We start from the raw sequence: 15,719 nt of genomic DNA on the forward strand, positions 1-15,719 counted from the left end.
GCTGGAGTGAGCTACGGCACTGTTACAGGAAGATTTAGCTACGGAAGAGTCCAGCATCTCTCCATAATCAGCTCTAGTCACTGCACCATACAACTCCAATTCCACTCCCAAACGTTTCTAGGAACAAAGGAATTGTCGTGACACCCCTGGACGTGGCCTTGGTAGTGGTGGCGGCCAGAGCTCCAAGCCTCTTTGAAACACCAGGGCTGTGCTGATCCGGCTGCCCGCGGCTCTCAGGGAAGGGACATGCAGTGCTGCAGTCTAGGCGGTGCTGAGGGTTGACTGCCTTTGGCCCCGCCCCATCCTGTCTTGGCCCCACCCCTTCTGGGTGTAGAGCCACCCCGCACCTTGCCCTGGGGCTCACTGCCTGAAATAGGCCTCACTGGTATCATCCTACCCATAGAGGAAGTTACTTCCAAATACCCATTAGTGAGAGGTTAGCTTATAGCCTGTACTATGTCATGTCTCTGCTTCTGTTTCATGAGACCCAGAATGATGTCAAACCTTTATATATACCCAGAAGGCCCTGCTTACTTCATAAGTGTGTCCCGTTCCCGATCACAGTGCCATTATACAAGTTATTGTACAAACAGACAAAAGAAAGCTCCTCTCAGGCCCAAAGATTTTATAAAGCAACTTCAAGTTGAGCCACAATCGGTGGGTACAGACAGAGAAACGTGAACGACAGAGGGAAACAATAAGATGGTCACAAAAACAGTGAAGATGAGAATTCTGAACTCTTTCTGAAGAAGAAAGCAGAAGACAAAAAAAAAATCAGAAGATATACAGTGAATTCCTCCAAAGCAGGTAACAATCCATAAGTATGTCTTTGCAAGGGATGAGATTGTAATACTAGATAGACAGGTGAAATCTAATGCCTTTCATCAAGCCAGACTTGAGTACTTGTACGTTATGGCAATATGTTTCTGTTCATATTCCAGCTATATCAATATAGACCAGTTGCCCTAGTTGTATATTATTGCTTGTTTTGCAGCTGCAGTAATAAGCAATTTTATAGGGAGAAAAGGACAAGGGTTTACATAGTAGTTATAATTCTGGAATATAAATGAGTGATCATTAAGCCACCTATGTTGGATGAAAATTGAAAGAGCCTGTTACATATTTGCAAGATGATCTATGATTTGCAAGGATATAAGGCTTCCTCATTCACATTTCAGATGGCAGAAGTAATGTAAGAGCATCATAGTATGTGGCCAGGAGAGTGGTCTACAATCTCTTACTCTATTGCAGTGTTTCTCACCCATGAGTACATGTACCCTTGGGGGTATACCGAGAATTTTCCAGAGAGTACATCAACTCATCTAGATATTTGCCTAGTTATATAACAAGCTACATATAAAACACTAGCAAAGTTGGTTGAATCTAAAAGTTCATTCAGACAATGATTTGTTCTAATTCTTCATTAGCCTGATGCTGAAATGTCAGTACAATATTTCCATTCAAATTTATTTATTTGAAAACAAGATGGCAGAAGGGCAGAAAGTTTTCAGAAGTAGTCTTCTGTGTTATTTTTGCATGTTTTAGTAAACTGTTTTCAAGTGAGATGTAACTTCTTGGTATGCAAAACAAATCGAACTCCTGAAAAGCATACAGTAACCTGCAAAGGTTGAATGGCACTTGTTTCAAGGCCTCAGATTACCTAAGGACCATATTTCTCAACCCATGGTACACACAGAATGAGGGCTTGCAAGAGAAGTCTGGGGGTACTTATCATTTTTTTTTGAAAAAGGGGCACTTTATAAAAAAAGGTTGAGAAACATTGGTCTATAGCACCTAGAAATGGCCATCTATAGGGTCAATCATCCATTCATATAGCATGACATTGATGCCTGTTTGTATGATAAATCCAAGGATGTTCTATCAATCCTTAAAGCTGGACAAAGAGGCAGAGGTGACCAAGCAGGGGGATGGAAGAGACTCATCAAGCGAAGCGTCACAGAGACATAGATAGGAAGTTTGGGCAGCAAAGATCAGAGATTGTCATTTTGCATTGCTCTTGCAGGCACTCGTCTTCCACGCTTTGGTGTTAAACCTTCCGACATTACAAACATCTTGATTGCCGGCAATTTCATGGAATTGTGTATTGTCACTCACTGGGGGCAATGAATATGAATCATTTGAAACACTGTTAATGTTTCTTCCTTGGTTCCCCCGTGGAGCTGTGAGTTAATGGCCCGTCTGGGGACGAGGGCAGGTTCTGAGCTGTCAAATGCTTCAGGGACAAGTTCTCAAAGGGATAAGACACCAAATAAACCCTCTGGCACCAGCCAAGCTTCAGTCCTTTGCCATAAGAGAGGGAAGTGGCTTCATTTGCACAGGTAGGTGGATGAATGTGGGGTTTGGGTTTCCCATATCTATGGCTAGTCTCCTGTGGGGGGATGCTGAAGTTAATACAAGGCCAGCTGCCACAAATCTGACTCCTGAACTCGACCTATTTACAATTCCAACCTGTCCTGTTTGTGATGTTAATTTGAGCTTTGGCAGGGATGGGGGCCAGTGGTTAATGTTTTAGATCTCATCTAATTCTGTTCAGAGCCAGTTCCATTGTCTTAGCAGTTAACAAACCAATTGGAACTGCCTGCGTTCCTTCAATAGTCCTTCATGCATTGTTGATGTCATTTGTAACTACTGCAAAAGGTCTGGTCTTGGATTTCACATCTCCCCCAAGGCCAGAATTTTCAGCAACTCAGCCATGTGCTGGCAGATTGATTTAGCACTAATACAAACAGAAACTTGATCCCTTCTTTAATATCAGTTTAACAACACTTGCTGCAATGACTAGGGATTGATTCTGGAGATTTCCCACCCCACTGAAAAACAAACACAGTTTACTGTAAAAAATCTAAAATAAACCAAACCCAAAGGGAGTTTTAACTAAAGGCTTTGGGCAAAAGAAATTTTCTTTTCTAACATTTAGATGTACAGCAAAGTAGCACTTTAAAAAAATTATTTATTATGTGAGCTTTCGTGGGACAGACCCACTGCTTCAGACCGTAGCCATACCAGACCAGACTCAATATTCAAGGCACAGAGAACCAAAAACAGTAATCAAAGTTGACAAATCAGGAAAAAATTATCAAGGTGAGCAAATCAGAGAGCAGAGGGGCTGGGGAGGTGGGGGAGTCAAGAATTACATTAAGTCAAGTATGCCAAAGAGCCCCTTTAATGTTCCAGAAAATTTGCATCCAGGTTCAAACCACGTGTTAATGTGTCGAATTTGAATATGAATTGAATAATGTGTCAAATTTGAATTTTCATATTCAAATTTGACACATTAACATGTGGCTTGAACCAGGATGCGAACTTTCTGGGACATTATGGCTACGTCTACACGTGCAGCCAACATTGAAATAGCTTATTTCGATGTTGCGACATCGAAATAGTCTATTTCGATGAATAACGTCTACACGTCCTCCAGGGCCGGCAACGTCGATGTTCAACTTCGACGTTGCTCAGCCCAACATCGAAATAGGCGCAGCGAGGGAACGTCTACACGTCAAAGTAGCACACATCGAAATAGGGATGCCAGGCACAGCTGCAGACAGGGTCACAGGGCGGACTCAACAGCCAGCCGCTCCCTTAAAGGGCCCCTCCCAGACACAGTTGCACTAAACAACACAAGATACACAGAGCTGACAACTGGTTGCAGACCCTGTGCCTGCAGCATAGATCCCCAGCTGCCGCAGAAGCAGCCAGAAGCCCTGGGCTAAGTGTTGCTGCCCACGGTGACCATAGAGCCCCGCAGGGGCTGGAGAGAGAGCATCTCTCAACCCCCCAGCTGATGGCCGCCATGGAGGACCCAGCAATTTCGACGTTGCGGGACGCGGATCGTCTACACGGTCCCTACTTCGACGTTGAACGTCGAAGTAGGGCACTATTCCTATCTCCTCATGAGGTTAGCGACTTCGACGTCTCGCCGCCTAACGTCGAAGTTAACTTTGAAATAGCGCCCGACGCGTGTAGACGTGACGGGCGCTATTTCGAAGTTGGTGCTGCTACTTCGAAGTAGCGTGCACGTGTAGACGCAGCTTATAGGGGCTCTTTGGCAAACTTGGCTTTATCTAACTCTTGACTTCCCCTCCCACCGCCCCTCTGCTCTCTGATTTGCTCACCTTGATAATTTTTTTCTGATCTGTCAACTTTGATTACTGTTTTTGGTTCTCTGTGCCTTAAATATTGAGTCTGGTCTGGTCTGGCTATGGTCTGAAGAAGTGGGTCTGTCCCACGAAAGCTCACCTAATAAATTATTTTGTTAGTCTTCAAAGTGCTACTTGACTGCTTTTTTGTTTTGATAGTATAGAGCCTAGCACGGCTCCCTCTCTGTTCGATGTACAAGTTGAATCTTTCTAAACAAGAACTCTCTCCTGCAACAACATCAGTAATCCGTCATGATGACAGCCAGATGTCCACTCATCATGGGTGTGGCCAAGTTTCTTGTGGGCCCATAAAGTTTGTTTCCAGCCACCAGGCCTGGCTTTCAGTGTACTGTGCTGTTATTTAATTGAAATTTATCCTTAAATGTCTTCTAAGAGCCCAGTTATCTGTGAAAGTGTTCATAATGCTGCTAGTCAAACGATCTCATCTGGCACCAATTAGGTTCCAAGGGTTCTGGATGAGAGAGGTTCAACCTGTACCTCGTTGAGATAATGTTAATACTTTCCACTCAAGTTTATATTTAACTTGGGGAACACTGGCTTAATAGACTGTTGGTGTTTCACCGTAGCGAATTATAGAGATTATTAGAAGTTGCAGTTACAAACACCAAACCAAAAAATTTTGCCTCTCAAAAGACAGTCATCCTTTTCTCTCTATTCATTCCCTCTCTGAGTATTTTTAGCATGAGTATTCCCTTACACAGATCACAGTGCCATTGTGCAAGCCATTCTAGAAGCAGACATAAAAAGATCATCACAGACGCAATGATTTCATAATCTATTATGTATTTGAGAGTGACGGTCTATGTATATGTCTGTTTGCTTAATAACTCCTCTTAAATGGTAAGAGCTAGCACCCCCAGAGTCCGCATACTGCTTGCTCTTATCATAATATAAAACCAAGTACGGATTTGGTTGTGCTAGGAGAATTTCTAGGAACAAAGGGAAAATACTTCAGATAGTATTTATAATTCTGGTATACATAAATGACTGACTTGACCACAAAGCCATCTCTGTCCCACGTACAAGTGCAGGAACCCATTACTGTCTTATAAAATTATCTGTTTTGCATGGCTGTAAGATTTCTGTATTCGCATTTCAGATGTCAAAAGTAATGAAGCAGCATCACGGTGTCTGCCCTAGAGAGAAGTTCCAAATATAATAGAATCATAGAACACTAGAAGAGGAAGAGAGCTCGAGAGGTCATCGACTCCAGTCCTTTACCCTCACGTCAGCACCAAGCACCGTCTAGACCATCCCTGAGAGATATCAGAACCCACAGCAAATCAAAATGGCCTTCTGAAGGCTTAATTAACCAGTTATGTTGTATGAAGCTGATGCCTGTACCAATGAAACCAATGATGTTCTATTAATTCTTTTTAGTGAAGTTGGGAGAAAAGCCTTTTTGAACTGTAATCTCATCTCCAATTACAGTTTTCAGCCTTGTAACCCCAAAAATCTTAAAAAAGGACAATAAATGGCTAATGAAAATCTCACCGTGGTGACCGAGTTCATTCTTCTGGGAATCACAGATCGTCCAGAGCTCCAAGTCCCGTTTTTCCTGTTGTTCCTAGTGATCTATGCTATCACCTTGGTAGGCAATCTTGGGATGATCGTGTTAATCAGAGTGGATCATCGACTTCACACTCCCATGTACTTTTTCCTCAGCCATTTGGCTTTTGTGGATCTCTGCTATTCCTCAGCCATCACCCCTCAAATGCTGGTGAACTTCTTAGTGCAGAGTAAAACCATTTCTTATTATGCCTGTGCTGCACAGCTGGGCTGTTTCCTAACGTTCATGGCCACGGAGTGTTTTCTTCTGGCTGGGATGGCCTTTGATCGTTACGTGGCCATCTGTAACCCACTACTCTACCAGGTCATCATGTCCCACAAGGTCTGTGTGTGGTTGGTAGCTGCTCCTTACATGTACAGTGTCTGTGTTGCCCTGTTCCACACCACCCTTACTTTTAATTTATCCTTCTGTTCCTCCAACAAGATCAATCATTTCTACTGTGATGACATGCCCTTGCTGGCCCTCTCCTGCTCTAGTACCCACACCAAACAGGTATTGATCTTCGCCTTTGCTGGCTTTGACATGATTACAACCTCCCTCATCATCCTGATCTCCTACCTCTTTATCTTCTCCACCATCCTGAGGATCCGCTCCACGGAAGGCAAGCGCAAAGCTTTCTCCACCTGCACCTCCCACCTCACGACTGTCACTGTCTTTTATGGGACTCAACTCTTTATGTATTTACAGCCCAGCACCAACCACTCACTGGACACAGACAAAGTGGCCTCCATCTTCTACACAGTGGTCATCCCTATGTTGAACCCCCTGATCTACAGCCTTCGGAACAAGGAGGTGAAGGACGCCCTGAAGAACGTCATATCTAAAAAGCGTTGGAGTTTTAAATTAAAGCAATTCACCAACTAATTGTCAGTAACCAACAGAGACTGATGGACAAAAGGAAAGGCTTCCTCTTTATTTTCACCCTTGGATTAACTGATTGTACACAGTAACTCCTCTTTTCTTACCTCTTGTCTTTCTTTGAATAAGAACTGTGATTGCTGACAGCACTGGCATTTTTTGAGGCCAGTGCCAGGAAACACTGCTATTCCAAAATAATTGTGAGAGTCTGCACAGCAAAACTGCTATTTCAAAGTCATTTAAAAATACAAGGCAGCTTATTCCGAGTTCTTTAAACCACTTTCTGGTATTAGGAAGAATCCTAGAATCATAGAATCATAGAACACGAGAACTGGAAGGGGCCTCAAGAGGCCATTGAGTCTAGTCCCCTGCCCCGACGGCAGGACCGACCACTATCTATACCATCTCTGATAGACATCTATCTAATCTGTTCTTAAATATCTCCAGCGAGGCAGATTCCACAACCTCCCTTGGCAACTTATTCCAGTATTTGACCACCCTGACAGTTAGGAACTTTTTCCTAATGTCCAACCTAAACTTCCCTTGCTGCAGCTTAAGTCCATTGCCTCTTGTTCTCTCCTCAGAGGCCAAGACGAACAAGTTTTCTCCCTCCTCCTTATGACACCCTTTAAGATATCTGAAAACCGCTATCATGTCCCCCCTCAGTCTTCTTTTTTCCAAGCTAAACAAGCCCAATTCTTTCAGCCTTTCTTCATAAGTCATGTTCTCCAGACCTTTTATCATTCTAGTTGCTCTTCTCTGGACCTTCTCTAATTTCTCCACATCTTTCTTGAATTGGGGTGCCCAGAACTGGACACAATATTCCAGCTGAGGCCTAACCAGCGCAGAGTAGAGCAGTAGAATGATTTCTTGTGTCTTGTTCACAACACACCTGCTAATGCATCCCAGAATCATGTTTGCTTTTTTTGCAACAGCATCAACTGTTGACTCATATTTAACTTGTGATCTACTAGAACCCCTAGATCCCTTTCTGCTGTACTCCTTCCTAGACAGTCTTTTCCCATTCTGTATGTGTGAAACAGATTATTCCTTCCTAAGTGCAGCACCTTACATTTACCTTCATTAAACTTCATCCTGTTTACTTCAGACCATTTCTCCAATTTATCTAGATCATTCTGAATTTTGACCCTATCCTCCAAGGTAGTTGCAGCCCCTCCCAGCTTGGTATCATCTGCAAACTTAATAAGCATACTTTCTATGCCAATATCCAAATCATTAATGAAGATATTGAACAGAACTGGTCCCAAAACAGACCCCTGCAGAACCCCACTTGTAATGCTTTTCCAGCAGGATTGAGCACCATTAACAACTACTCTCTGGGTACGATTAGCCAGCCAGTTATGCACCCACCTTATTACAGCCCCATTTAAGTTGGACTTGCCTAGTTTGTCAATAAGAGTATTATGCGAGACTGTATCAAATGCTTTACTAAAGTCTAGGTATACCACATCCACTCCTTCTCCCTTATCTACGAGTCTCGTTATCATGTCAAAAAAAGCTATCAGGTTGGTTTGACATGATTTGTTTTTTACAAAACCATGCTGGCTGTTCCCTATCACTTTACTACCTTCCAATTGCTTGCAGATGACTTCCTTAACTACCTGCTCCATTACCTTTCCTGGCACAGAAGTTAAGCTGACTGGCCTGTAATTTCCTGGGTTGTTCTTATTCCCCTTTTTGTAGATGGGCACTATATTTGCCCTCTTCCAGTCTTCTGGAATCTCTCCTGTCTCCCATGACTTTCCAAAAATGAGAGCTAACGGCTCAGCTACCTCTTCTATCTGCTCCTTGAGGATTCTAGGATGCATTTCATCAGGCCCTGGTGACGTGCAGACATCTGATTGTTCCAAATGGTTTTTAACTTGTTCTTTTTTTATTTCAAAAACTAACTCTACCCATTTTCCACCAGCATTCACTATGTCAGGCATTCCTTCAGACTTCTCTGTGAAGACCGAAACAAAGAAGTCATTAAGCATCTCTGCCATTTCCCAGTTCCCCGTTACTGTTTCTCCCTCCTCACTGAGCAATGGCCCTACCCTGTCCTTGGTCTTCCTCTTGTTTCTAATACATTTGTAAAAGGCCTTCTTGTTACCTTTTATGCCTGTAGCTAGTTGGAGCTCATTTTGTGCCTTAGCCTTTCTAATTTTACTCCTGCATTCCTGTGTTATTTGCCTATGTTCATTCTTTGTAATTTGTCCTAGTTTCCATTTTTTATAGGATTCCTTTTTTAGTTTGAGATCATGCAGGATCTCCTTGTTAAGCCAAGGCAGTCTTTGCCCATATTTACCATCTTTCCTACATAGGGGAATAGCTTGTTTTGGGCCCTTAATAATGTCTCTTTGAAAAACTGCCAACTCTCCTCAGTTGTTTTTCCCCTCAGTTCTTCCTCCCATGGGATCTTACCTACCAGCTCTCTGAGTTTACCAAAATCTGCCTTCCTGAAATCCACCATCTCTATTTTGCTATTTTCCCTCCTACCAGTCCTTAGAATTGTGAATTCTATGATTTCATGATCACTTTCACCCAAGCAGCCTCCCACATTCAAATTCTCAACCAAGTCCTCCTTATTTGTTAAAATCAAATCCAGAACAGTTTCTCCCCTGGTGGCTTTTTCAACTTTTTGGAATAAAAAATTGTCTCCAATGCAGTCTAAGAACTTATTGGATAGTCTGTGCCCCGCTGTATTAGTGTCCCAGCATATATCTGGATAGTTAAAGTTGTTTAAAGTTGTGCCCCCATCACCACCAAATCCTGGGCTCTGGATGATTTTGTTAGTTGTTTAAAAAAAGCATCATCCACCTCTTCCACCTGGTTAGGTGGCCTGTAGTAGACTCCTAACAGGACATCACCCTTGTTTTTTACCCCTCTTAAACTAACCCACAGACTCTCAACACGTCCATCTCCTATGTCCATCTCCACCTCAGTCCAAGTGTGCACATTTTTTATATGTAAGGCAACACCTCCCCCCTTTGTTCCCTGTCTATCTTTCCTAACCAGGCTGTAGCCTTCAATACCAACATTCCACTCATGTGTATTATCCCACCAAGTTTCTGTGATGCCAACGATATCATAGTTGTATTTATTTATTAGCACTTCCAGTTCTTCCTGCTTATTACCCATACTTCTTGCATTGGTATATAGGCATCTCAGATATTGATTTGAACTTTACCCCCAGTTTTTTCCTGGCCCTCTTTTTACTCTGACATTGTTGCCCATGCTCCCTCCTACTTCCGACCCATCTCCCAGGTTTCCATGTACTCCACTTACCTGCGGGCTTTGCTCCCCTGTCCCCGGCAAACCTAGTTTAAAGCCCTCCTCAAAAGAAGGGCTTTTGAAAACTGGAGGGGGGTCCTTTCAGAAGGTCCTGTCTCCACAGGCGGCGCATGATTCGAAAAGCCGCACTTCGGAATCGCCGCGGCCGCCATTATGCTAATAAGGCACTGCATATTCATTGCAGTGCTGTAGCCAGACATGAACCCCCCATTTGGCCTTTTCTTCTTCTCCCCCTCACTGGGAGAGACAGAGAGGGAGACAGGCAGCCTTTGATGCCCTGGGAACGCAGGTGTGCTGTCTCACCCAGCCTCTCTACCGTACACAGAAACCAGACAGTGAATGGGCTAGCTAATGGCCACCCTTTTGGCTGATATCAGTAATTGACACTCCTGATCACTGCCCCAGGAAGAACGGGGAACGTCCGCCCATCACCTCCAAAGGTGCCCAATTGTCCACAATTCACAGGTGCAAATTGAGGCTTGCACCTTCCCTGGGAAACCTGGGGTTCAAATACATTTCTCCCCGACTGGCCACTTGAGACCAGCAAGAAACCTACGTGACCAAAGGGGTATAAAGAGGGGTTTGGCAGCCCACCCCCTTTGAGCTCCAATCACCTACACCTGCTGGCCAGGTCTGGTATTGACTCCCCAGACTGGGGACGCCTGGTTCGTATCTACTTCTTCCTGAGGGATTAAGAGAAAGATTCTGGGTCACACCGGATCTATGAGGGAGGGGTAAGAATTACACCTGTATTACACTTCTTTCCTATAGGAATTGAGGGAAAGACTCTGGTTCCACCAGCTCTAAGAGGCAGGGGTGAAAATCACACCTGCAATGTGCCTTTCTTGTGTACACATAACTTGTATTAGTTTAAGCTAGCTAGTTTGTCTAAAACTTTTCTTAATCTATCTTTGTATAAATAAAAGGTAATTGTTAAAGCCTCTAATAAGTGTAATTTTCCTCTTGCTGCTGTACCCGAACTAAACGCAAACCAAAGAACCCACCCTGCCCTGGCTGCTTAGCGTAGCTGCTGGTGCGGCATCACCCCCTTTGCCCCACCGGACCTTTAGCTGGCACCTGGGCATCGGCTCACAAGTGCCTCATTAGCATCTTTCACACCCGTTCATTAACACACCCCTTTTGAAAGGAAGGGGCTTGTGTAGACCCAGCCTCAGTGTTTACGTGTTATTCTGAAAAAGCTTATTTTGGAATAATAACTCCAGAATAAGCTATTCTGGAAGAACTCTGCAGTGCAGACATGCCTGAGCGGACAGTATCACATGCTAATTCCACAGCCCATGATATGATTCATGAGAACAATTACAGGCCCAGGTGAGGGATGAAGGCACTTGGTCCGACCAAAAATAAAAACCTTCAAAACCATGTAAAGACATAAAGCTAGATGTCTAGCTGGTTTAGTACCTCCTGTGTGTACCTCATTGTCTCCTGCTGCCCTGTACATGAAGTCTGTCTGTGCTAATCAAGACTTAATTACCAACCTCCTATGGACACAGGCAACTCAACTATTCCCCTCTAAAGCTACATACACAATCCCTCTATAGATTAACAAGAGACACACTCCAATGGCCAAGTCCTCCGGATCACCCAGCCCCTGCTTCACTGGTGATTGAGCATATTCAAAGTTCCACTGCTTCTGAAGAACTAGTACACCACAGCTCGCCGGCTCCACATCAGATCCACACGCCCCCCACCCCCGGCTTTACTTAGAACACTCAGATATGTTTTGGGTTAAAACCACTGCCTCTTTATTGAACAGTGGATGGACAGCAAGGAAAGGTAATGGAAACAAAATGCAGATTCTACCTGGGTCACAGGTCGTTTCATTGAAACCAAAGGAGCCAGATCAATTTAGACCAGCTGAGGATGTGGCCAGTCACATGGATAGGTGTCTCCACAAGTTATCCAAATGAGAATCCATTTGATACAAACTCTGTCTCACAGATAACAGGGGCCTACATTTCTGGGAGGGAAAGCTATTCACTAGAGTTGGCTGGGAAAAGATGGGGTTTTCTTTTTGTTTTTTTTCTGCAGGACCTTTTCAAATTTTCATCCAAAATCAAAAACTCAAAAACCCAGTAATTTCTGTCATAATCTGCTGAATACAAACAAAAAATAAATAAGCTCAGAGAAAAACTAGAAACAAATATTTTGGACTCTAGTTGGTGCCTGTAGCCAGACAAAATCTCCCCACTACAGACCAGATTTTGCCTCCCCTCTAAGGTGCCTCAGAGCACACAGGGCACTGAACAGCAGTTAAACAGCACAGTCTTTCATGTATCCCACAGAGGCCCAGATGTGATAGCTCATCGTGACCCAGAGAAACAGAAAGTACAGATAAAAGGCTAACAGGCCAACTGTCAATAAGGGGGCCTCAGGAAATTACCCCAGCTGGCATTGATGGATTTGATGCGTCCACACAGCCATCCCAGAAGAGAAATCTCCACCCTTGTAAAAGAATGTCCTGTACTCCCAAAATTGCTTATCTCCTGCCTTACAAGTGCAAATTACGTAAGAATTGCCCTTGTGAAAAACTGGCATCACAAAAGACAGACCAGTACGATCTGGCACCATAGATAAGAAAGAGAATACGTAACCCAGGGGGTATAAAGATGGGCCCAGCAGCACTCTGACTCTGAGTGCATCTTCACCGACTACCTGCTGGTCAGTCAGGTGATTGCCTCCCGAGGTCCGCAACTGGGGACGCCCAACCTCATACCCGTCTTTCCGCAGAATTGAGTGACCTATCCTGGCTTGGCTACTCTGGTATCGAGAGACGCAAGGAGGGTAAGATATACCCATATTAAGGAGAGTAAAATGTACCCACATTAATGTCTCCTTTTGGTGCGCACAGTTAAAGAATTAGACCTTTATAGATAGAATGCTGTTGCATTAAGACATCGTGGTATTGAATTGTAATGTAACCTGTTGACACCTGTACTCTGCTAGCATATAAGAAGTAGAAAATAGACTTTTGTAACCGCACGCTTATAACTGTAGCTTAATAAACTTGTAACTAGTTAAGATCTAAATCTGACTGCTGTTACTCTCTGTCACTCCAACACAGCCAGCACAATAAAAAGAATTTTAACCGTTTGGTTACCACAGCCTGGCCATATGTGAGAGTGCTAGGAGCTCCCTGCTCTAGCACTAAAAGACTCGGGTGTTTAGGACCCTGGGGCATCCGTCAGCCTTGCCCAGGCTGCCCGCCGTGAAGGAGCCCTGCACTCTAGCAGTTAAAGACTCGGATGGTAATAAGGGCATAGTTGGTACCTTACGGCACATTACCCGGCCACTGGCTAACAGTGCCTCAGCCATTGACTGTTCTCCACTCTCCTGTTTCCACCATTAGGATCTGGAACCATCTCACCCTCTGGACCTCAGCGTCCCATTTACTATGGTTTCCATGTGTGAACTTTCAAAAAACAACAACCCCCACCCCCGAGAGGGAGTGTATCGGTATCTGTATCTACCATCGCATCTTGTATTAACGTGTTATAGTATATATAGTACATTAATACAAGGTAAGTTGCAATATATCTGTATCAGTCTCTAACCTACTGGTCTTTCACACACACCACTTTCGGGGAGTACCAAAAATCCTAACTCCTGGCCCCTGATTCTATGGGCAGCTGCAGTCAAGGTCTGGCCCCTCTCCTCAGGGTCAAGCCACGGTCTACATTGGCCTCACTCTAGTGTGGCAAGGTGGGGTGCAGGGGAGTGGTGGGAGTAGGGGCAGGCTCTAGGCCTCCCCGCTACTCTGGGCCCCAGTCCAGATGGTCTCTGGTGGCAGCCATCTCTAGCTTTTCTTCTCTTCCCTTCCTCCTCAGTGTTCCCTGGTCACTTCAGGGTGGCTCTTGCATCTTCTCCGCCCTTCTATCCAGGCCCACAGCCCAGGACGTATCAGGCTGGAGCTTCCCTCAGGCTGCCCTGAGCCTTCCCAGCATTGCTCTGTACAAGCTGCTGCTGGTTCCCTCCCCTGCTTCCACCCAGCTCCTTCTCTCTTGCTCCTTGGGGCAAGAGTGATCACCCCACAGCTCTGTGGCCTGGTATGGGGCCCAGCGTGCGCCTGACTGGCTGACTCCTCCTCGCTCTGATTGGCCAAGCTTGCACAAGCTTCCTTGTGACCATCTGCCAGCTGGAGTGAGCTACGGCACCGTTACAGGAAGGCTTAACTCCGGAAGAGACCAGCATCTCTCCATAATCAGCTTTAGTCACTGCTCCATGCAACTCCGATTCCACTCCCAGATCTTTCTAGGAACTAAGGAATTTTCATAATACCCCCAGATGCAGCATTGGCAATGGTGGCGGCTGGAGTTCCGAGTCCCTTTGAAGCACCAGGACCGCGCTGATCCGGCTGCCTGTGGCTCTTAGGGAATAGGGGTGCAGTGCTGCAATATGGGTGGTGCCATTCTGCCCTTGGCTCCACCCTTTCCTGTCTTGGCCCCACCCCTTCGGGGTGTGGAGCCACCCCGAAACCTTGCCCTGGGACTCCCTGCCTAAAGTCGTCTCTGTGGTATAATCCTACCCACAGGGGAAGTTACTTGCAAAATCCCACTAGTGAGTGGTTAGCTTATACCTTGACCTCTGTCATGCCTCTGCTTCCTTTTCATGAGACCCAGAATTATGTCAAGCCTTTATATATACCCGGAAGGCCCTGCTTGCTTCATAAGTGTGTCCGGTTCCCAATCATGGTGCCCTTGTACAAGTCATTGTACAAACAGACAAAAGAAAGCTCATCTCAGACCCAAAGATTTTTTAAAGTAACTTCAAGATGAGCCACAATCTTTGGGTACACACAGAGAAACATGGACAACAGAAGGAAACAATAAGATGGTCACAGAAACAGTGAAGATGAGAATTCTGAATTCCTTCTGAAGAAGGAAGTAGAAGACAATAAGAAATGAGATGGACAGTGAATTCCTCCTAAGCAGGTAACAATCCATAAAGATGTCTTTGCCAAGTGTTCGACTGTAATACTAGATAGACAGGTGAAATCTAATGCTTTTAAGCAAGCCAGACTTGAGTAGTTGTACATTATGGCAATACATTTCTGTTCATATTCCAGCTATACCAATATGGACCAGTAGCCCTAGTAGTATATTACTGCTTCTTTTGCAGCTGCAGAGAAGAAAAACTTTCTAGGGAGAAAAGGACAAGGGTTTGAACAGTAGTTATAATTATGGAATATAAAAGAGTGACCATTAAGCCACCTATGTTAGATGTAAAAGTGAAAGAGTCTGTTATGTATTTGCAAAATGATCTATGATTTGCAAGGATACAAGGCTTCTTCATTTACATTTCTGATGCCACAAATAATGTACGAGCATCATGTAGCCAGGAGATTGGTCTACATTCTCATAAACTATACCAGTGTTTCTCACCCAGGGGTATGTATACCCTTGGGAGTACACCGAGATTTTCCAGAGAGTATATCAACTCATCTAGATATTTGCCTAGTTTTATAGCGAGCTACATATAAAACTACAGCTCAATCATTTGAATCTAAAAGTTCATTCAGACAATGATTTGTTCTAATTCTTCAGTAGCCTGATGCTGAAATGTCAGTACAATATTTTCATTCAAATTCATTTATTTGATAATAAGGTGGCAGAAAGGCAGCAAATTTTGCAGAAGTAGTCTTCTGTGCTATTTTTGCATGTTTTTGTAAACTGTTTTTAAATGAGATGTAAGTTCTGAGTTCACAAAACAAAGCTCACTCCTGAGAAGGGATACAGTAACCTCTACAGGTTCAAAAGGACGCTGTTTCAACACCTCAATTACCTAAGGACCATATATCT

General features: G+C 44.3%; 2 protein-coding genes across 2 annotated transcripts in view; one reads left to right on the plus strand and one right to left on the minus strand.

Annotated features, from left to right (window-relative positions):
- The window catches only part of LPXN (leupaxin), a 156,341-nt gene that overhangs the window by 54,992 nt on the left and 85,630 nt on the right, over nt 1–15,719 (minus strand). The gene's annotated exons all lie outside the window — the stretch shown is intronic.
- Nucleotides 5,564–10,707, plus strand: LOC142015169 (olfactory receptor 8U3-like). The gene is made up of 2 exons (XM_074998585.1): nt 5,564–6,561; nt 10,672–10,707. The coding sequence occupies exons 1-2, from the start codon at nt 5,653–5,655 to the stop codon at nt 10,705–10,707; spliced, it is 945 nt and encodes a 314-aa protein (XP_074854686.1). The 5' UTR covers nt 5,564–5,652.

This window comes from Carettochelys insculpta, chromosome 6, assembly GCF_033958435.1.
Source record: "Carettochelys insculpta isolate YL-2023 chromosome 6, ASM3395843v1, whole genome shotgun sequence".
NCBI lineage: Eukaryota > Metazoa > Chordata > Testudines > Carettochelyidae > Carettochelys > Carettochelys insculpta.

What these genes read in the sequence shown, in the direction of transcription:
- LOC142015169 (XM_074998585.1), top strand. Translation starts at nt 5,653, where the DNA reads ATGGCTAATGAAAATCTCACCGTGGTGACCGAGTTCATTCTTCTGGGA. An exon ending in TGAAGGACGCCCTGAAGAAC is followed by an intron (nt 6,562 to 10,671) that starts GTCATATCTAAA and finishes TCTTTCCTATAG; the next exon opens with GAATTGAGGGAAAGACTCTG.